The 23,105-nt window shown below is 42.4% G+C and overlaps 1 protein-coding gene across 1 annotated transcript; it reads right to left on the bottom strand.

Moving 5' to 3' along the window:
• Window positions 1-729: 729 nt before the first annotated feature.
• Window positions 730-12,083, bottom strand: usp46 (ubiquitin specific peptidase 46). Its single transcript, XM_069699254.1, has 9 exons — window positions 11,616-12,083; window positions 9,046-9,126; window positions 7,849-8,062; window positions 6,294-6,532; window positions 5,737-5,813; window positions 5,543-5,626; window positions 5,273-5,470; window positions 4,210-4,288; window positions 730-4,079 (listed from the first exon to the last, which is right to left on the bottom strand). Exons 1-9 carry the CDS (start codon window positions 11,649-11,651, stop codon window positions 3,978-3,980), a joined length of 1,110 nt encoding a protein of 369 aa, XP_069555355.1. The 5' UTR covers window positions 11,652-12,083; the 3' UTR covers window positions 730-3,977.
• Window positions 12,084-23,105: the final 11,022 nt, after the last annotated feature.

Here is a 23,105-nt window from a genome sequence, read left to right as displayed (position 1 = left end):
TCCTGAGATATCATATTCACGAGAATGGTGGACAACTAAAAAAAAAACTAATCTTTCCAGCTGTGGCGATCGCAGACACATTAGAGAGATTCAAAGGGGATTTTTCCTGTTAAGAGTAAAACAAGCGTTGTATGTTAAAAGCTGGCCGTTCGCTTTTGCCGTTTTTTTGATGACAACTGCAAGAACAGAATACCGACAAAATATATTGCATCGTTAGTATAAATAAAATTAGGCATACAATTAAGCAAAAGATTGACATGGTGTATTTGGCACCTTAGGTGACCTACCCCCCCCCAAAATGGCCAATATCGAGGGGATGCAGTGTTTATACTGTATTGGCTGATTATAATCAGTGTGTTTACAGCCTAACGTTGTAGAACATGAGAATGCCATTAGTTGTACAGGTGCACCAAACTGATCACAAATCATCCCGTGCGGCACAAGAACCACTGCAACAGATTTCATTAGTGGTTGAGCAATTTCACTCAAAACCAAAAATGTCAACTCTATTAACTTTCAATAGTCTCTAAATATTCGTTGCGATCCTTCCAAAATATTTGTCGTAGTTCAATTTGGAAGCAGAGTTGGACTGACCAGCAGACATTTCATTTATATACCAATGGTGCTGTTAAACCTGAAGAGATGAAACCATTGTGTCTGAACCAGCTGTGTTCAAGGTTCATCCCTCCACTAACAGAGAGGCTGTAAAAAAACAACAACAACACTTCATTCAGTTAGTTGATAGTCATTTTATTGAACAGAAGATAAAACTCAAAGTGAGTGTGTTAGACTGTGGTTCGCCATGTTAAAGCATTGAAGCTCATCACTAATAAAGTGCACTTTCAGTTAACCGCCAAACGGAAACTCCGATTCAGCTCCCCTTTCCCCCCCCCTCACATGGGCCCGGTCAGGACTCTCTGCACCCGAGCCCTCCTCACAGTTTAGATACATAAGACCAAGTGCAGTGACTGAGCTTCTCAGTGAGGGCGAGTGCATAAGTGTTAATGGAAGATCAGCGCGTTAGAGAGTCTCTTTCTTCTCACCCGGGTCTAAAACGCCTCCGACTGTCCCCGCCTCAGGTTCCTACCCTTGTCGTTACAGTAATGTGATAGATGGTGGCTCCTCTTGACAGATTATGTAATTGTGATTGTAAAACAGCACAGTATCTCTTCTTCAATGGTCAGCTAAAATCTTTGCCATGAGTGTCTTTACATTTTAAGATCTTCGCTTTAAAAAAATATTTTTTCCTATTTCCAGAAGTGTTTTTTTCTCTACATAATATATATGTACAGTTGCATCTTTACAAAGAAAAATAATGTTCTGTTAAAGACTGCTGCAAGGTCAGCACTGACTCCAGTTTGGCACGTTATCCTCGTGACTTCACCCGGTAACAGACTACATGGAAGAGATGGCAGAAACAAGTGCATTCAACACACCCCGACTTTCCTCATTTCCACTTCTGCCTCTCGTGTTACAGACAGAGACACTAACCTAACAAATGAATCCTAGTCCTAACTCGTATTTATAATGAGATGCGTTTGAAATGGAAATGTCCGCTGATGTGCAGCAAATAGGAATGTCATTCACATGAAAACAAGTTGTTTGATGTTGCGCTACTCTACAGGGCACGGCCAAAATCCCCCCCGGGGAAACATCGACAGTACGAGGGACGTCGTGTTCATTAACATAGAATTGAATTTTTACCTCTATGGGGGAGTTCGGGGATCTGATGTGCTACATATGACACACACAATTCACTTCGTCAGAGTCGGAGACAAACAAAGAGGAAACTACTGAGCTGGGGTGGAAATAAAAGGGATGGTGTCGTGTAAGGTTACAAAAAAAAAATGTCCGACATCGCAGCAGGGAGAGTGCATTGCATGTGGAGAAGGGGGGAGGGGAGGGAGGCTTTTACTTTGATATCACAAACACACAGCACTGGGGACAGATCAGCCACTAAAAAACACACATCTACTACTAACTATGAAATGCACTGTACTCTAATCCCGAAGGGTTAACGGCACCTCTTATTGCACTATTTTCACGTCAATCAAAAGATTAGGCAGTTGTAGGTTTTGTCTCTCTTGTTAATCTCCCCTTCTTCTATTTCACATGTAAACTACAAACACAAACAAAACCTATGTGTAGCTGTGTATTACATACACTACGGCCTTCACGCTGAGAGCTCAGACAGCCAGTCTGAGCTCTCAAAAGAGCGTTTTGCACACACCTTCATCAAATAACAGCAATAAATATGTCGGGTTTAATAAATAGTTTTTTTTTTTTTCCGATCGCAGTAAAAATAATATAAAGATTCAGCTGACAAGAGGAAACAGCATGATTTCTGTTTCATGTGTAGTGTTATTAAGAGTATGTGGCTCAGCTGGGTAGTGCGTTAAGTACCGGGTCACATCAGAGGCCTGTTACTACCCAGCAGGATTTGGGGTTGTCGAGGTAACTTCAGGTTCAACTCAGGATTTTCAGGGTCACGACAGTGCATCGCTTCTAACTGGGAGCAAGGTAATGTTCGAGATAACCAGTCATATTAAACTAACGCCTGCTGACCAATCAGGTTTCTTGGAGCTAGTGAGAGTGTTCAGAGACTGACAAACCTGTTTAGCTTTCTCTCACTATTTTCATTTTTTTTTTTTTATAATTTCCATTTTATTGTGCTTTTATGAAACAATATCATCCTACAACAGACTGATTGAAGCACTTAAGCCTTGTACTTTCTGCACTTCTAAGATATAAAAGTAAGCCTACCGACTACTTTCAATCATGTTTTCATTTAGTCTGTTTTAACACCACCTGAGCTGCAGCTGAAAGAATAACGCTAAAATTCTCATAAAGGCTATGAAAATGCATCGAAGTGACACATGATTTTAGTGGAATATAATTAAAGTCAGATCTATTCGTTCTCTAATGATAGAGCAATGATGCTGCATTTAACCTGGATTGTGTTTTTAATTTCTTCATATTTGTCTAATATTACAGTTTGCTCTTTGTTTCCAAAAAAGGACGCTCTGCTGCAGGTCGATGTTTTTGATTGGTCATAAGCTGCAAACTCCGCCCCCTTTTATGTGAACACGCACATATCTAGATCGGAAAACCCTGGATGGACTTTTAACCACCTTAGTGTGACTGCTTAGTGTGATTACATTTGTTGAGATTAGTTAAGCCAGAGATCAGAAAGTTATCCTGGTTATGTTGAACCTACTTCATAGTACAGGCCTCTGGTCAGACAAAAACGGAGTTAAATAACATCTATACGGTCAATAGTTTGAAATTTAGGTAGTTTTGAGCTTGTGAATTTTTTCTAATTAATGGTCACATGTTGCTTTAAAACCATTAAAAATGCAGGAAATCTCTGAGTTATTATACAGTGTTTGGCTCCAACGTCATTCACTTCTCATGCATCCACAAGGGATATTAACACACCGACGGACAGTGACGGGGAAAATAGCCCTAACGACAGGAACTATGACTGGGTGGCACATGGAAGTAGACCTTATATACATACAAATGATATAGTACAATTTCTGACAACTGTCTGTATGTGCCCCAGGCCCTTCACCTCTTTCTGGTCCTGCTGGAGGATCACCTCCGCAGGCATCTGCCCGGCAGCAACACCGAGCTCTGGCTCGATGCGACGCCTTTTTGTTTCCATCATGCTGTTGAGCATTTTTGCTTTTTGTTTTTTAAAGTGCAGTCCAGATGCAGGTGACTAAAAGACAAGAATCAAATTACACACAGAAGAGTGAGAGATGAACCACGGGTAGTACCCAGAGGCTGAGAGTGGGCCAGAGGATTGGCACGTACGTCAGAGAGCTCTGACTTGGAGGAGGGGGGCAGCAGGATGAGATGGAGATGGCAGGAGTCTGGGTCTGTTAGGCTGAAGGTAAAAAACAAAAACAAAAAAATTCAGTCTTCTTCTGTGTCACTAATCCAGCTCCAGCGTCACTAATCCAGCTCCAGCGTCACTCTCTGGACTGGTAGAAGAGGATGTATCCCGACTCGGAGTTCTTGGAGATGTCTGAGGTAAGGCCGTAAAACTCCTCGATGGCCTGGGCGTCAATTTTCTGCAAAACAAAAGTAAGACGATGCTTGCTGATCGCACAGACAGTAGCACAAACATAAACAGATGAGCCAGGGAACAAACAGCCAGCAGACCATAACAGGCTGAGAGAGAAAGAGACAAGAGTGACGCACCTCCACGATGTCATCATCAAACAGCAGCCAGAAGCCATGGCTCTTCACGATGGTGATGTAATGACCTCTATTCGGGCCGCTGAGGAAACAGAGACAAACAGTGAGTCTATTGTCCAGCTGCTGCTGCCGTTTCCAAACTCCCACATCGTCCTGCTGCCGTCTCAGCTTCCTGCTTCCTGTCATTTGTACAAAATTATTACAGAAGACTATTTGCCACACTTACTGCTATTTGAACAGGGTGTCTTTTATTAATGGGACATCATTACTTCTCATTTAAATGCAGTCTGGGAACAGTTTGCTCTAAAACGGATTTATGCTACAGGCATTCAGGTAAGTCTGAGCAGCACGTCTGTATTTGAAAAAGGTTGTTTGGTATTTAATGACGCTGTTTTTAAACTGCGAGCTTAAAGGAATAGTTTAAGCTTTTGGGAAATATATCCACACCGTGAGGTTGGGAGGCCGGATACCACCGTGATTAGTGTAATTTACACTATGGGTTTATACGAGTTGAACAAATGCAACACAACGTGTCCCTTTGTCAGCCACAGAGATGTTGGTCAAGAGGGTTTTTTGTTTTGTTTAGCTAGGCTCACTGCTTCCAGTCTTTGTGCTAATCTAAGCTAAGCAGCAGCTGGCTGTGGTTCATATTTAATTATCAATCTTAAAACCAATCAGCTATTGGTCTGATGAGGATTTAGTTTCTGAGGACAATGGTCAATGTTCTGAGGATTCCTGTGTAGCCAGCGGACACCCGGGCCAAGACTCTCTGTGTATATTTCAGTAATATGCCTTGTATAATAAAGTTTAAAGGGCCAACAGTCATTTCTACTTATATACACTATTTCAAACTATGATATGATAAACTATGATTGGCCTTATACTCAATAGTGACACAAAAAGACAATTAAATCGTTAATCTCAATTATTTGGATACCAATTAATTGTCAACAAAATTTGCATGATTGTGACAGGTCTGCTCTCAGAAATAGTGTTTTCCCACGTGTCAAACTTTTCTTTTAATATCTAACAGGACAGTGATGGGACTAGAATCAACGGGCCGTACCTCCCACAGTGAACCACCACCGCCACCAGATCATACATGCGGTCCAGGTTGACTGCGTCCCCCGACGTGTTGAACAGACGGAGTTCGAGGGGGAAAACCACTCGATAGGACAGCTTGGTGTAGCGGTGCAGCTGCTCCATGTACTTGAACCTCTTGAGGTGTAGTGCCAGGATCATGGGAAGCTTCTTCACACGCATCCTGCAGAGAAGCACACATGCTTAGAGAGGCGCGTTTTTGCATCATGTTGGTATCAAACTCCGCTCTACTGACCGTTTCTGTGCTTCCTGCTTGCTGCAGCATGTCTCACAGTAGTATTTGTATTCACTGCACAAAGTCTCTGTGTTACTGAAGTCCCTGGAGGAGAGAGCGTGCCACAGGAGGCTCGGTTAGTCAATCCCTTTTGGGCCAAAGGGAATATGCCGGCTTCTTTGGCTGTGACTGAACGTATAATGAATCAATACTACCTGAGACAGTGTGTTATCGATGTGTTCTGCTCCACATCCACAGAAAGGTCCAGAAAATCCTCATCTTTGCTGCTCACCTGTCAAACAGTAGACATATAATTCGACTGTCATTGTCTTTGACCGAGTCAGTGAGGATAAGCCTGCTGTGCTGTGACAGAACCACCCACCACCCCGCCCTCACCTTTACACACTCAGACTGGCTTTGAAATGCTTATTTGACCGAGTAGCTTTTGTCTCCACGCTGTTGTGTCGTGGTGTGTGCGAACGTTGTTAGGGGCAACGTCATCCTCTAAACTGTGAGGACAAAACCTCCAGTGGCCCTGACGTAAACTGGTTGGTCGGAGCCTGTCAGGCCTTCTCGCTGCGTCTGTTGTTTTTTTTTTTTTTTTTTTTTTTTGCATCTCTCAGCGTCTTTGCAAAGAGCTAATCCCTTTTGCAGACTTATTCAGGAGACATGTCTCACTCAGGGTCGAACAGGGACGGACAGAGTCACAGAAAGATAGCAACTCAAACTACATAGACATCTCTAAAGAAAAAAGAAAAGCGGCGCCACACACCGTTTCACAGTTGAGGCAGCGTGTCTCGTTGGTCAGTGTGCCCTGGAAGATGTCGTGAACCCACGTGGGCTCCGTCTTGTTCTCCGTCTCGGTCTCCGCGGTGACGGCGGTGCCGTTGTTCTTGAGGCGTCCATTCTGCTTTTCCTGCTTTTTCTCCTCCTGCAGGATATCGGCCACCGTGTTCAGCAGGTAGTTGAGGAATTCGTGGGCATCCTGTTGCATGTAGTTGTCGAACAGATCTGGAGAGAGGTGAAGAGATGAAGTAAAGAACAGATAACTCAAAGAGGGAAGCTGGTGGAGACGCCCCAATGTATCCGATTTAGGTCCATCCACCTAATACAGATCATTTGCCTGTTTTGAATCTAATATTTAAATGTTTGTACATAATACTTCTGCCACGCATGGTCCAAAGCAGGCCTTTAACAAAATCGTTGTTTGAACTCATTCTGTAGAGGGTCATCGTCCTGCTGCATCACACATCTCCTACTGAGCTTCAGCTGCTCAGCCGTCCTGACATCATCCTGTAAGACTCACATGCTATTGGTAGATGATAGCTAGCCACCTGCACACAAGGTTACTGCAGCGCAAGCAACGCAGAAAGGTGTGTGGCCAAAAAAGTAGTTTAAAAATAGTGAAATAAGTTATTCTGATGTTACATTTAAATTGAATTGAAATTGAATAGAATTGAATTGATCTACATGTCCAAGTAGAGGCAATGTATGACCGATAAGATTAACTCCTGCATAAATATAACATTAAAATGATGGTGGGTGTTCAAACTAGGTATTGAATGTCAAGGCATTTTTCAATGGTAGGAGTGAAGACATTTGGTCTGTGATGTACACGGCCCTGCTCACTGATGACATCCTGACAAGCACAGGTGTAATTAATAACATTAATGTCTGCAGGCTGATTGGCATCACAGACATCGTTACTGCCATGAGCTCCACCTGTGTCTTCCTCACCAAGACAAACAGAGACTTTCTACCTCGGACAGGTCCGCCAAACATCACGTAAACAAAATCAGCAGGCTTCACTGATAACGCCAGCGTCCCTCCACACTCCTGTTTTGACAGATCTGCATGTGAACGGAGAAAACTGAGAAGTGGAGGAATGAGTCGGGGCGGTGGGGGGGTTTTGAGGCAGCTGACCAAAGCTGGGCCCCAACAGAGATTACATTGTTCATTCATATAAAGAGCTTCCTCAACATGGGAGAGCAGAGAACAGGCTGCCTTTCTGTCAGCTCGACTCTCCATGACCTTACCACCAACATGCACCTGCCCTTCACCTCCAGTCTTCAACACAAACCTCAGCTCTCCGGTCCGGCACACTGCGTGTCCGACACCCAACCACACACAGGTGACAGATCGGACCTTCTCGTGGCACAAAGTTTGACTTGTTGCTGGAAAATTACAGGTGTGACAAATAATTCATCCCCTGGTAAGCCAGCGTGCGCAACACTAGAACCCTGGAAGTGGAAGACTTAAATACAAAGAAAGGTCAAACATTGCTTTTGCTGCATTCACACACTTTCAGCACTTTGGTTAGCTCTCACCGTTCTCCTTCCGTAGCCGGGAGATGAACTTCTTGGGCGGGATGACGCCCACTTTCTTCTTCTGCGTGGCGATGGAGTGGAAGAGGTCGGCCAGGCACGTGAGCAGGTTCTCCTTCTTTTTCTGCTGGGCCTTATAGGCCAGCACGTTCTCCCGGAAAGGCCGGCAGAAGTAGAGCGCCTGCAGCACTGAGTTACAGTAACATGTGTTTCCAAACTGAGGAAGGAGGAGATGGCAGAGACGCACAGACGAAGATCAGGACGGAAAGAAAGAACGCAAATACATCTTTTAGATCAGAGGTGCCTGAATTCTTTCTTATGACGGGCCAAAAATGAAACTGGATGGAGCTGAGCGGGCCAAACTAAATGTTATGTGGAAGTACATTTAATCAAAATATTACATATTTTACACCCGTTGCCTCACAGCTAGAAGCTTCTGGGTTTGAACCTTGGCTGAGGCCTTTGTGTCTCTGTGCCCACATGGGCTTTCTGCAGGTACTCCGGCTTGCTCCCGTCGTCCAAAGACATGCACGTTAGGTTAATTGATAATCCTAAACTGCCCGTAGGTGTGAATGTGAGCATGAATAGTTGTCTTGTTTCTGTCTGTCTGTCTTTGTTGTCCCTGTGATGGACTGGCGATCTGTCCAGGATGTACCCTGCCTTCACCCAAAGTCAGCTGGGATAGGCTCCAGCTGCTCTGTTAGTCTGTTCACAATAAAGCAGATATAAATAATGGATTGATAAAACACTACTCTTTGATCTGCTTAATAGTAAATTGATTATTTTGCAGAAATGATTGTCCAAAGCATTCATGTGCCTCCTTTTGGGGGAATAAGCATGAGCTTGTCAAATGTCATGGTGTGGCAAAACAAACGCAGTGTGGCCCAAACTTGACTCCCAAATTGGGCAGCCCTGCTTCAGATTATCTGGTAATTAGCAGGTGAGAAAATACAAATGTGTTCTACTGTGTTGATCCATCTGGCAGACACACTGTTGAGAAACTTCTGTATTTATGTAAGCGACGTATTGAGGACAGAACATGTTAACAGAACATCCCCGGACTGGACTCACAAACAAGCCGTCCAGCAGAAGGACATGACTCACCGTGCTCCAACGGCACTTTTGTTTTGAAACATGACACCGGTGTTGTGCGCCGGTGACTTCGTGTGTTCATGTATGAACGGATTTATGGATACTCACGTTGACCAATCCGAAGTAGTGCTCATTGATTGGGAATTGCTCCGGGCCGATGTCTTTCTCCAGAGCAGAGGCATTGGTGCCCTGAGGGGACAAAACATCACAAATGTTGTCATCATCATCATCCTCATCATCTCCCTCACTTACAGAAAGCCCAATGACAGTTTAATTTGTTTATTCGATGCACACGTAGCCAAATTAATATGGAAATAAAGCAGTCACAGAGCAACAACAGGCTGCTGAAGCTTTAAAGCTTTTCTGTATTCTGTATAACGATTAATAACTATCTTTAAGTTTCTCCCGAACTTTAAGGTCTCAAGTTTCCCATAAAATATGCAAAATACTTTTCCTCTTGAAAGTACACATCCTGTCAAAGCAGAAAAGGGATCCGGTCTAAATAGGTGTACTTATGTCAGAAGTCAGGAGGACTTTGTGTCTGATTGCTGAGAACAGAGCACTTATCTCCTGTCGGAGTCTTTTCACTTGTCAGAGGCTCAAAGCTTTTCCAAATGAACCGCAGCTTTGTTGAATGAACATGGGAGACAGTTTAGTTTGCGGAAGGCTTCGACTTTTAATGACTCTCATTTCTCTCTGTCAAATGTCCCTTTGTCTCATTAAGCGCTGCCAGTCCGAGATGCTGCGGCACACATGTCACGGTCCATTCACCGTCCACGCACGCTATCACGGCAAGTTCTGTGAAAATGTACCATAAGTGGACCTGAAATTCCTTCATAATCTCCGCAAAAGATTTAAAAGAGACAGATGGAATCTCCCTGACTGACACCTGATGCCACACTGTGGTATTTGAGCTCCTCATTATAAGCAGCATTGTTCACTTAAAAAGGAATCAAATCCTCAAAACAACGCCGATCAGGATCAGCTGAAGCAGCAGATCAGAAGAAGCCGTGAAGAGCTCGCTGCCATCACTCGCTTCGGTTTCTCATGACTCTCGTCTGCTGGAAACTTTCAGTCTTAACTTCTGTACAAAGTTTTTTAATTTGCTTTTGAATGACTGAAGGTCCTCAACCAACATATTAAACTGTACGATCAGAGTGTTAAAGCCCTGAAATTCTTGACAACTACAGTCAGACATAAATAAATAAATGAATCTTCTTTAAGCACCTTAAATGTCACACAGTGTAATAAAGCACGCAAACATGAACGCATCAACCTGCAGGTAACTTTAAATCAATAACTACAATGAGTTACTGAAAGGTTGTTTTACACGTGAGGTGTTTTGTCAGAGGCAGTTAAAGCTGGGCAATATATCGATGTTTTATATAAGACTAGTGTTAGTTTTTTTTATACTTGAATAACGTGATTTGGAATAAGTGTTGCCTTTACTGGTTTTAAAGTGGAGTGATTACATTTCCTACACTTACCAGACTCTTCTATCTGTTCTATTTACCTACTCAGTCATTATATCCACATTAGTGAGGGTTATTTATCAGAAATCTCATTGTGTAAATAGTTTGTGAAAGCAACAATAGTGATCCCAACAATAACAATATTTAGGTATTTGTTCAAAAATATGTGTCCATACTGCTGAGCCCGAGATGCAATAAAATCGATGAACAGGAAGATCAATCGGCAGCTTTGTATATCATAAAGATGCCAAAAGTTTAAAGGTCACAGACTTTAATATTTGGTGGGTTATTTTTCAGTATGCTGAATATCGCCGGATTCTCAGCCGTTAATTGGACAAACAAATTAATTTGGAAAGATATATTAAACACTTCTCACTATTTCTCAATGAAACTAAAGGGTTACCCGAGAAACCATCGTCAGATTATTTGTTTGTTAATCCGTGTGGAAAAATGTTCATATCGTTGTTTGTGATATCAACCTGGCATACTGCAAACTGGGGACAAGTGTCAGTCACTGGTGTGTCCTTCAGTTACAGGACGGCCTGAGACCGTTTAAAGGGTCTCCCTTCACCAGTATATGTCAAACTCTCAAAGCTCGCATGCATGATGTCCGGTGTCCAGCAGGGACACGGTGTGATACATCAGTGCAGTGTGTTGCACGCTCCAGCTTCCTTCAGAGGCGACCGACAACGCAGGCTTTTGATATCCAGTATAAATAAAGCGAAGGCCACCGCCATTACAGCCGTATTAAGTCTGCTCTTAGCTGCCCCTGAACGCAACGTAAACACAAGATTAGCGCTGATTCCTGCCCTCTGCCACCGGGATGGAGGCGGCGCTCTGCACCACCACCACCACCACCACCACCACATTACGCAATCACAACAAGCCGTCAGCGGCTGCTTCATTCACCTGTCAGTCATCGCTGGCAGCTCCACAAACTGCACACCGCAACACACAACGTCGGAGCTGCAGGGAGGCGAGCAGCGTGCGGAGGTCCACAACAACACGATGGTGACAAGGTTAGGGCCTGCTAGTGTGGACAGCGTCCAATTCACTGTGGACCCTCGGTGCGAAGAGCCTGCAGAGTGCGTGCGTGTGTGTGCGTGCGCGTAAGGCGACTCAACCACGTACACCCATCACACCAGGTTCAACACAGCGGCTGCAAGCAACTCGATGGCAACGCAGATAAGCGACGAGGTTACTCACCATATTACAAATGGAGGCGATGTTTCTGACAGTCATTTAGTTCACAGTGTCCCCCTCACCGCCATCTTTATAAAAAAAGAAACAGCAAAGCGACGCTGCTGACAAATGAATTGAATTCGCAGCAGCCGCGGCTGGAGGCCAGACCGCAACCCCCCCGAGCGTCAGAGACACACGCAGCAGCAGCAGCAGCGGCGGCGGCGGCGGCATGCAGCCAAGCGCGGAGCCGAGGGCCGGGCTGCGCTCACTGTCCACGCGGCTTCATCCTCGCGCACATACCGAAAAGCCCACCTGCTGGAAAACCGTCAGTTGCGCGAGCGGCCGGGGGGACAGACGAAAGTTGCAGGCAGCAGGTTGTTAGCACCGATCAGGAAACAAGCCCGCTGTGTGGGGAAGCGATGTAAGCCCCGCCCGCTAATGGAAACTCCATAGACGATTGGTCCAGATTTACCCCCCATTTGATTGACAGGACTATAGAGCCATACACCAACCTGCACGGGGAAGTTTACGTGAGCTGCAGCCAATAACTGGGAACTATCTGAAGCAAGGGATTTTGGGAGTTGTGGTTCATTTTTTTTTTTTTGGAGGGGGGGGGGGTGGCATTTAAAGGGATGTACGTTTTACGCAAAACCACTGTTTATTCTCAAAATAAAATAAAATAAAATAAAATAAAACACTTATTATTCATTGACTAAATCAGCAGAATCATAGATGAATTGACAAATTGTCTATTATTTAGTTGGTACAATGATATGAAACAAACAACAGCAGAAGCAGAAACCAGCATAATTTTTGCTTGACAAATAACTTAATAAAGTTGTTGATGATATAATTTCTGTCAGTTTCCTCAGCAATTAGTCGCTAATTTCAGAAAAAATGCATTGCGTAAACAGCAAAGAGTAAATTAACACATTTGTCCATGAAAAATAATTAATCAGATCCATTAAATAGGGTACCTAAACAATTTAGTCATCCAGCTCCATAGAATCCACAAGACAGTCTCATAATAAATGATGAAAAATCGATGCAGCGAAGCCGACTCAGGCTCCAAAAACCTGGAATTCTACATTTTCCCAGAACAACTCTACAGCATCCTTCAGTGGACCCTCTTTGCCTGCAAAACATCTTTAAAATTTCCCGTTACCAGTTTGTAATAAAGGCTTTCTGCTCAAAATAGTCGTTCCCAAGCCCAACTGAGACAACCCTGAAGACATCATGAGCCTGATTTCTTCAGATTCAGAGAGCTTCCCTCTGGTCTGATGATTTTTTATAAAAATCAGTGAAGCCTTTATACTCTGGCAACTTGTATCAGAGCACTGCCTTTCCTTTTTTTTGTTTCTGTGGATTGAATTGCTAATCATTTAACCAGCAGGTATTCTGCACTCTAACCACCAATTAGCGGACTGTGAGGAAGAAGGAGGGCCTTCATAAGTGTCCTCGGTGCATAGCTGTCTCTGCAGGAGTCCCAGGCCCTCAGGACGCTCACATTCACAATCAGCTTTTTTTTTTGTTCTTTTTGTTGCTTTCACAACATCCCGCAGGCAATTATCTCCTTGGCATTCAAATGTGAATTAAAAAAGAGAGGAAAACTAAAAATAATTATGATGGACGTACTTCAAAAGGAATGGGAAGGGAGAGAGGAATAAAAGTATTCACAGAAAAACAAATAACAGAATAATAGGGTTGCCAGTTTGAGCCAAGGAGGATGGGAGAGTCTCATTGTTGATCAGATGTTTGGTATGCAGAATGCGGTCATTGAGAAAATTGCTGATTGATGCGTTCTCATGGTTTATTTATGACCAATTTTGATGGGCAGGGGAAACAACATGTGGTTTAATCATGTGGGCGCTTAATACAAAACATTCCCAGACAAACTTTCTATTTCAGTCCAGTCTTTTTTAATAGGACTGAGGGGCATTGTGGATGCAGCTGCCCTTTTCCTGAATAATTTTGCTTTTACTCTCATTATTGCTGCTCTTCATACCGAACGGTACGAGGATATGCTCACTGTTAAAACATTTACAGTGAAGCCAAAATAGGAACAAAAACAGAACATCTGATGATCTTTTCCCACTTGTGGATGAGATCAGATCTGTTTTATCTTACTTTTCAAGCTTTGCAGAGCAGCTTATGTGTTGACACGAGACTTCAGAAACGGTGGAAGAAATGAGTCTGACGTTATTTGGCATTTTAATCTCTCTCATCCAGTATTTGTTTTCCTGCTCATGTTTGGATGTAGCTGATGGGACTTATGTATTTTTACAGCATCCAGCAGGGTGAACCTCAGAGGGCCTTCAGTGCTCGCCCCGTTTGATACCAGCAGTGAGGCTGAATGTCTGGATTTTCATGTGCTACACACAGACAGACAAGCACTCACAAAATGTGAGCTCAGAGAATGTTTCCAGTAAATGAAGCTGGCTGCGCTACTAAAACAACTGATGACCTTCCTGTCGCTCAGCCGCTACAAAGAGAGGCAAATGAATTATGCATAATTCGAGAAAATAATCCTTCAGTTTAGGCTGTGTGAATCAATGCAGCCGCATGACATTTTGGCATCGGCTTCTGAAACATCAAGGTTAGAAACAATCACTGAACATTGTTGTACAGAAGTTTTCTTGGAAGACAGAGACGCTGTTCTTTCCTGCTGTATCAGAGCCGGTTTGCTGTATGTTCCATTGACAGGGTGTATTATGATGGCGACAAATACAAGATGAGTCATAAACCAAATCTTTACACACATTTGAGAAGTTCAAAATGCTCAAACTGCCTTTTGTTTGGTGTAAAACTTTTATGTTTAAAGTCAGATTTTACTTACATAACATCAAACATGAATTTCATCTGTGCTTTCTGTGCAGTGTTCACTGTGTGGGTATAACAGTAACATGCATGTCACTCAAATGGCAAGCAGCAGTACAGTACAGGCCCATATCTGCTCCACTCAAAGATGCTGATAGTTCTACAGATGATGTTCTGTGACGACTTTCTCTTTTCTCTTCAGCAGGTTTCATGTTATGAGTCAGAAACAAAGCAGGTTCTAGCGTTTTTGTGCAGCTGCAGGGCGTTTCAAAGGGAAAAGCAGGTTATAGTGTGTGTCTGATCATACCTGAGGTCTGGATCTCACGTCCTGTATCAAAAGCTGGAGGAAGCCTCCGTCTCATTTATTATCGTTTGAGGTTTCTCAGCACAAAGGATTCACAGTTGGCAAACAGGATGATGATGTATTGGATGACACAGTCTTTTTTTTTTTTTTTTTTATAGAAATACAATATCACTGTGGGAAAAACTACGTTGTATTACAAACATGCATGAGGTCATTTAAGAGAGTTAAGCAGAGTCACTGAAATGAATATTAATGTTAGAGTCATTTCCACATTTATCCAGCACACAGATCCTCTTCATCATTAAACTTTTTTGGCATCTTAACTCACAATGATGACTAACTTATGTCCAATCAGACCAAACCTCCTATTATAGTTACAAGTTCCCCACACAGGACCTGGAACACAAAAACCTAATAAAATAAGCTCTGCATGTGTTTTATTAAAGGAGGCAGGGAGACAAACAATGAGAACATGGGCAGATCAGAGAGAATATCAAAGACAAGGAGAGGAGGGGAGGAGGTGCATTAATAGTTGCTCATACAAGCTTTAGCACTCTGGCTTTTGGTACATGCTGTTCCAGACAGCATCCAGTTTACATGTACATGACCTCTGTGATTATTAACACAGCAGCAGTGCATGTTGGGTCCACTACAACAGGCTGCATTAGTACACTGACATGCACACTGTATTCTATATCAGGAGCGACTGAACATGTAGAAATTATATGAAGATAATGTTCTCAATGACACAAGTATGTAAAAGCTCATGTCTTATTATTTATCAATCTCAAATTATTGACTGACAGTCTGTAAAAAGGTTTGATAATCCAGCATCTTTGAAAAGACTCTGGAAGTTTTCATGTTTCATTGTCTTATATCATTGAATCAAACAACACTGAATCACCTTCATGACACTTTACATTACATTACATTACATTACATTACATTTCATTTAGCTGACACTTTTATCCAAAGCGACTTACAATAAGTGCATTTCAACCATGAGGGTACAAAACCCAGAACAACAGGAATCAAGAAAATACAATTTCTTTAATGTCACAGTGGAAACAGGTCTGTACACGGTGACCTGAATTAATAACAAATATTAAAAAAAGCCTCAAAGTCTGAATTTGTGCCTTTGACAGTGATAACAGTGCAGCACTGAGTGAGTGTTGGTTACTTTTGACCATTTGAAACACTGCAATTTGTCCTGTTCTTCTCTGAAAACCAGCTCAGGCTCTGACAAATTGTGTAGATATCATGCAAGCCAATAAGAGTTATTAGATTTTGAACAATAAAACATGAACCAAATGATTGCTTTTTAACAGCCATTATCATACAAAATAAATGAATACCCAATATAACCTCTGAGAGTCCAATTTAATGTCTTTGAATCGCTTGTGGCCCAAGCAGCAATCAAAAACCAACAATTTCAGTTTACAATGAAAGCAGAAAATTCTCACATTTGAGAAACTGGAACCAAAGTACATGTAACATATTTTCTTGATAAACAACTGAATCTATTATTACAATTGTTGGATAATTTTCATTCTCTATTCAAGATGTGTAAACCTAAGCGTAGGTACAAACTAGAATAAGCCATGTACCTGCATACGCAGTACAAAAAGCACTGTGTGCACATACAGTATCACATTACACATAAACAGGTTTCAGAAGTCTTTGCACTCCGATGCATCATTGAACTACGAGTGTGCCAGTTTGATCTGAATATCGACATTACATGTTACATGTTATTGTCCATTATTGTTTATAAATATTATGTTCATGTCTTCCTATTTTGGCTCTCAGTTGTTTTAGTCTGTTGAATGCCTCTCTTTGTCACATGTATGAGAACATCTGCGAATTGTTTTTGCCAATAATAATGATTCTGATGAGTAAAGAAACTAAAATAACACATTTTACAATACCAAAATGCTGAAAACACACATTTCCACAAAACTGCTCAATCTGGTGAAGAGGAAACCTGTCCAGAGCCGGTTTCTGCTGTCCGCCCCAAAATGCACCTGTTCTGCTCCACTACCGCTTTGAGCCGCAGCGAGACGGCGACAACAACAGCCGCATTGTTCTCATCTCACAAAGCAGGGTGCAGAGGAGTTCACTGTGACCATCTAATATAGGCAGACACACGAATGGTGTGCAGCTCTACATTTGTGCATTTCAGTGAGTGCACATTAACATGTGGCCTACTCATAATGTAATCAGACTAATGTGCGGCATCCAAATGGAAAGGGTCACAAATGATGTTTATGTAACGTTCACTCGACAGTTAATTTAAACACTCAGCTCGGAGGATAATGGCGGTGGTCAGGCTGCTGTTTAAAGCACTGGTCTACTTTTTATGAACTTTTCACACAACTCCCGTGTGACGTTCACAGACGTGTTCACTGTCAGCTCATGGGTGATTCAGGGTGACCTAAGAGTTCGTGTGACTGTTATGCATTTGGACAAAAAAACGGAGAGAATGAAACATGAGAAAGAAAGAGCTCATGCTGTAGATATATTAGCAAAACCAGGTCCAATTAATGACCTGAAATGTAGATCAGAAATCAGCATACCTCCTGGGAAACAGCACACACAAACACACACATGCACACATACTCATGTACAATATCTTCCTGTATAGTTTCCACATCTTTTCAGCAGCTCCAGATTCCTGATCTGCCCTTGTTCCCCTCCGGAGGTTCGGGAGCATCTCGTCCTGACAATAATAACAATAGATCTTTTTCTATAACTGGATGTCTGCACTGAGTTGAGATGGCTGCAGAGAGCACTGGAGCTTGACACACTTTCCAGTCCTGTGAACCGCATTAATTCATTCTGCCAGGTGCTCTGGAGACTGGAGGTCTGCTCAGGGAACTTAACTGTAGCCCTTATCTGTCTTTACACTGCACCGACTGAAGTTTGAGAGTTTTGATGTGAATACAAATACAAAGTTGATATGTTTACAGAAATGCAGGACTTGAAGACTCCCTACAAGCATGTTAGTAGATATATAAAAACTACGTTGTATTCTTAAAAGAAATCTATGCTCCTGCATTATTGTAAAATATACAACCTATACAAATGCAGTCCTTTTTTTTATTTCAAGTTTAACTACAAGATGTGTTCTACATCTCTGAACAGCCTGGTATCCTGCCAAAGTGTGTAATACACACATCAGTCCACAGGTTTGTACCATGTCAGTGTCATGTTTTGCGTCGCCATAAATTGGACGCATGTATACGAGGGTCGAAGAAGAAGGTCATGTGACAAAGTACAAAGAGTGATACAGATCGAGTACAGAGGAGGTTAGAGGTGATTGGATCCAGCAAGCACATGATTTTCACCCTAAATACTAGTATTTGAGTCAATAGCAAAGCAAAAGTCAAAGTGGATTTCTAGTTAAGCACATCATTTACATTTAACCAATGTAAAGTACGTTACGTGATGCACATAATGTTACTTGTGGAAAATCATTCGACCCAAAACCACAGATTTTTTTGAAACCTAGTTTTTGGTGCCCAAACTTACCGATCACTTTTCACGCCTAGGGTGAGGTAAAACATGACACTGACACGGCAGGAATTGCCTGTTCAACAGCATGTGGAGCTCCTCTCTGACTTTCTGTCATGTGTCAAACAAGAAAAGGAGACTAGCTGCACCTAAAATGATCATACAGCCTCTATTCATATCTCTGTGTCATATTTAGAGAGTGAATTCTCAAATTAATCAATTTTAATCAGAAATATTTGTCTGTGATGTGTGAAGCATTAGTAAAGCAGAGCTCTGTCTGTATGTATTCAGTGGTTTAATGAAGGGGGTTGAGTGACACATGATGTGGTACGACTCCTTTCCTCAGCATGTCTGACGCACGTCTTTCCCTCTTTTCGTAGCACTTGGTGCCAACTTTCAAGTACAGTTTGTACCCTTCAAAAACACCAACGCGTTTCATGCCATTGTTGCCTGCGGCTGTTTGGACTCGTCTGTTTTCCTCTTCTCAGTCTGTGGCAATCCTAATGGCCCCGGCTTCACCACTCCTCCTCCCTGCAGCAGACAGTGTGTTTCCCAAAAAAATGAGGCTGAGGGGGGAAGGCGGTGTGTACTAACCACAGAGGTGGTCATGGTGGTGCTCAAGAGAAGTGGTTTGTTGGAGTCAACAGAAGATCACACCAAGAAATGGGATCACGTGAAGGAAGAGAGTGAATAAAACATACTTCATGCTTTAGCTTGGATACCAATGATGCTAAAAAATAAAAACTTGAAGCTAAAAATATAAATGTCAACAGACAGTCATATAAAAAACATCATGCCTTTACCCAAACAGAAAAACCACCTGTGCAAAAACCCACGTGATCACGTGATTGTGCACATGGGAAACGTGGTACATTTTCATGGTGTGATGTGTGAAGCTTGTGTAGCTTCCCATGTGAAAATATTTCCACGTTTCTCCATGTTACCATATGTTGCAACATATAACACATGTATACATGTGATGAGAATGTGGGGATATTTTTAGTCTGCTTCCATCTACCACACTTCTGCATATGCACACACTGATTATACCACCAGCATCTGTTTTCTCTGACTCACACACCTGTGTGGGTGTGTATGTGCATATGAATGAAAACCAGGCAGTCAGTCATTCATTTATTTAGTCAGAATGAACGTGTCCAATATTTCTGAGTCTGTCTGCACGTGAAGAGGCTGAAGCGGCCGGAGGACAGTTTTAGTAGTTATAATGGGAAGAAAAGAGATCTAACTCTGTTTTAACTAATGTTAAACTGTCCCGTAAACTTTCAGCCCGGTATCACGTCAAAGCATGTTGTACACCCATCAGTCCACGAGAGGAAACCATGTCAGTGTCACGTTTTGCTTCGCTAAGGCATGAAAAGTACGTGCATGTATGACCAGCAGAGTTACATGTAAGAAGGTCACAGGTGGTTGAACATAACAATCACAGGACTTTCACTTATAGGAGGCTTTAGTTTGAGTCTGTGAGAAAGAAAAAGTTACTGTGGATTTCTTTTAACGTAACGTATTTAACTTAGGTAACATACGTAACATTAATTACGTAAAAATGACTTAGTCTAACCCAAACTATGATCTTTTTCTCAATCAAACCAAATAGTTTTGTGGCCTAAACCTCAGGCCCTTTACTTTTAATGCCGAGGCGAGGCAAAACATGAGCCTGGGTTTCAAAACTGACCGGAGGTCTACGCTCAGTATGAAGCAACGATAGGAAGTGATTTGTAAATGGAGCGCGGGCAAATTCACATCAGGTAACACCAGGCTAGCAAAACGTGACACCGATAGGATATCCTGCAGTGGACTGACTGTGGGCGTATTATACAATTTGGAGTGATACCGGACTCAAACTTCACAAACAGAATGACACAGATATCAAGCTTAAAATCATTAAAACAAATACAGCTGCTGGGCCATGAAAGTGCATCAGCAATTAAGTGTGAATCTCAGGAACAAGGTGAAGATGCTCAGCCTCATCAGTGAGAAGTGAAAAGCTGCTTTTGTTGGGTTTTTCGGAAGGATGTGCCATTCTTTCCCTTATTTAACACCAAATCACAAGACCTTAAACCACATCTGTGTCAACCTGTCTGCAGCGGGTTGATGGAACGTCATTTAGGACAAAGATACGAATATAGCGCTAAAGTCCTGATGTTTTTCAGTGTCTCCTTCAGATTTGTGTGTTCACAGGTGCAACATCCACCTGCATCCAAGTCCATTGTTCCTGCAGGAGGTAGTGACAGCACTGAGCCTGTCTGTCAGTTTGCACACAGGACTTCACACACAAAGACAAAAGATGACAGATATGAGGGGAAAGTATCAAAATAAGAAGGGCATTAAGCTGATCTGTAAAGGCTGATGATAATGATGGAAGGATAAGGGTGTTGATAGATGTCTGACAAAGGTCTGTGACACTGAAAACATAATCAGAAATCTTAGATTCATAGTGTGCACACTGTTCCTGTCTTCTCTGTGTTTACTTTCATATAATCTACACCTGGATCCGGCCTGCATGTGCACTGCTTCAGCTTCCTTTTTACCTCCATTCATCACGGAGCTCTTGTTACCGGCGAGCTGATGAGCTGAACGGGTCACTGTGTCCCGCTGAGGACTGAGGTTTTGTTCGAAGGAGGTCAGAGAAATGCTGCGATAACAGTCGCGTCAGAAGTGGCAGAGTTAGTGGCCGAATCTCATTTCATTTTCCTCTTTATTGAACAAAGACTAAAGATTCCCGTCCACACCTGAAGGATTATTACACAGTGCTACTCTGCCCAGGCTTCTCGTACTGTTTGTGGTAATTATCAGTATGTGAAGCAGGACCTGGCAACAAAATGGATCTGGGCTTGGATCTGAATCAGCCCGAGGAGGCTGTTAGTCTCCATTAAACCAGCGCAGAAGCCGGACTGTGGGCCTCGCTGTGCCTCCAGCTCCGTTCAGGTTGAGCAATAAACCCGGCTACACGGACAGACGGGCCCCGGGGGATGTCTGAATCACCGACCGAGGCCCCGGACCACAGATCTCAGCCAGTGAACGTTGTGTCCCAACATGATGTGTCCAGAGCAGAGGCCCTGTCAGTGTGAGTGCGTCTGCAGTACTCCTGACGATGAGTTTGTTTCACTGCAAGATTTTTTTCAGACAAAAATTAAGTTATAAATAAATCTATGACAGTTTGTTATCATGAGCAATAATGATTCATAAAAAAATAGATCCATCTATCCACCTCCTCTTTTAACCTCATCTCTGTGTATCTATAAGTGTGGTCTGATGACATGATTATTAACAGATACTGTTATATAAAAGGTGGCTGGTTGTGTTTATTACTCTTGTTTTTTTTATGTTATTTTGATGAAGCTGATGTTGTTTTTTCAAGTCCATGTAAACAGCTGATGTGGGAAATTGAGTTATAAGAAGAGCATATACTGATGAGCCACAACATTAAAACCAACAACAGAATATAGCAGTCCAGCAGGATCCCCCCTTCATGAGGATTATAATGTTCAGTTCAGTCTGATGGAGAAAAGCATTGTTTTATTTGAATTGTCATTTTAGTGCTGTTGAACTGCATTGGTTTATACTGAGAAGTGTTTCCTATAATCTTGTCAATCTAGTTCACTTAAATGGGATGAACAAAATATATGCAGTGTAAACCCTCTACAGTTCAACAACATCACAAACCAAAACGACCATTTAAATGCACCAACATCACTCATACAAACTGAGCTGAGCAATATAATCCTCGTGAAGAGAGAATTTCTTGCTGAGCTGTTGTGTTCTACTTAATGCTTCACCTGTCAGTGGTTTTAATGATATAGTAGATTGGTGGAAAATGCATGTGAAAATTTGATTTGTAGTAATAAATGTAGAAGATGATTTAAAAGCCAAATATTGTGTTGAAAGAACTTCATTCCCTTATAATGCCCTCCAATGGAAAGAAAAGGCAGTAGATGCATTCTGAATCGCTTACTTTTTCTGTTTACTTTCTGCCACTACCCGTACAAAGTATGCACATGCACTATGGAGGTCTATACAATTAAGACATTTGACTTAGTCATGAAATTGCGACTTCAACTTTGACTCTTATGGTCATATCCGTCCTGATCTGTATTGCGACATTTCGAGTGAAAAGAAAAAGGATGTGATTTGGAATGAGGACTACACCGTATGTTACACTTCTTTTTAAGGCTTCTTCTTCCTTTTGCAAAATGCAACCAGGCACAAGATTAGCGCCACCACGTATTGCTGCTGCACAGAGGATTGTGGGTCAGAACAGCCAGAGAAGCATGCTGGCCTGCCGACTGCAAAATACAACCGGATGTAGTAGAGCATCATGGTACTTTTGCATCCTAAAGGCTACAACAGGTACCCTCATGGTTGAAATGCACTTATTGTAAGTCGCTTTGGATAAAAGCGTCAGCTAAATGAAATGTAATGTACAACAGCTCCTTTCTTTCCTTATCCTTTTGATATTTAGGGAGGCTGTGGCTCAGATGGTAGAGCAGGTTGCACACTAATCAAAAGGTTGGTGGTTTAATCCCCAGCTCCTCCTGTCCACATCCCTAAGTGTCCTTGAGCAAGACACTGAACCCTAAGTTGCTCCCGATGGTGAACCATTGGTGTGTGAATGTTCTCCTGATGGCAGCACCTCACATGGCGATCTGTCTCATTAGTGTGTGAATGGGAAAACCATGTTAAAGCGCTTTGAGACCGAAAGGTGATAAAGCGCTTTACATGTATTTACCATTTACATGTTTTTCTCCATCAGCACCCCCAAAAAAGATTTTAAAGTAGATACAGAAGGTGAGACGTGAGGGTGTTTTTTCTAATGTACAGTTGATATTTAAGATCTGCTTTACTCTATCAAAACAAAACAA

This window comes from Brachyistius frenatus, unplaced genomic scaffold, assembly GCF_029030835.1.
Source record: "Brachyistius frenatus isolate BFR_SWC_R1_liver_20210118 unplaced genomic scaffold, ASM2903083v1 Contig_29, whole genome shotgun sequence".
Lineage (NCBI taxonomy): Eukaryota > Metazoa > Chordata > Actinopteri > Embiotocidae > Brachyistius > Brachyistius frenatus.
Note: the sequence above shows the minus strand (reverse complement) of the source record. Positions and strands in the feature narration are given on the sequence as shown.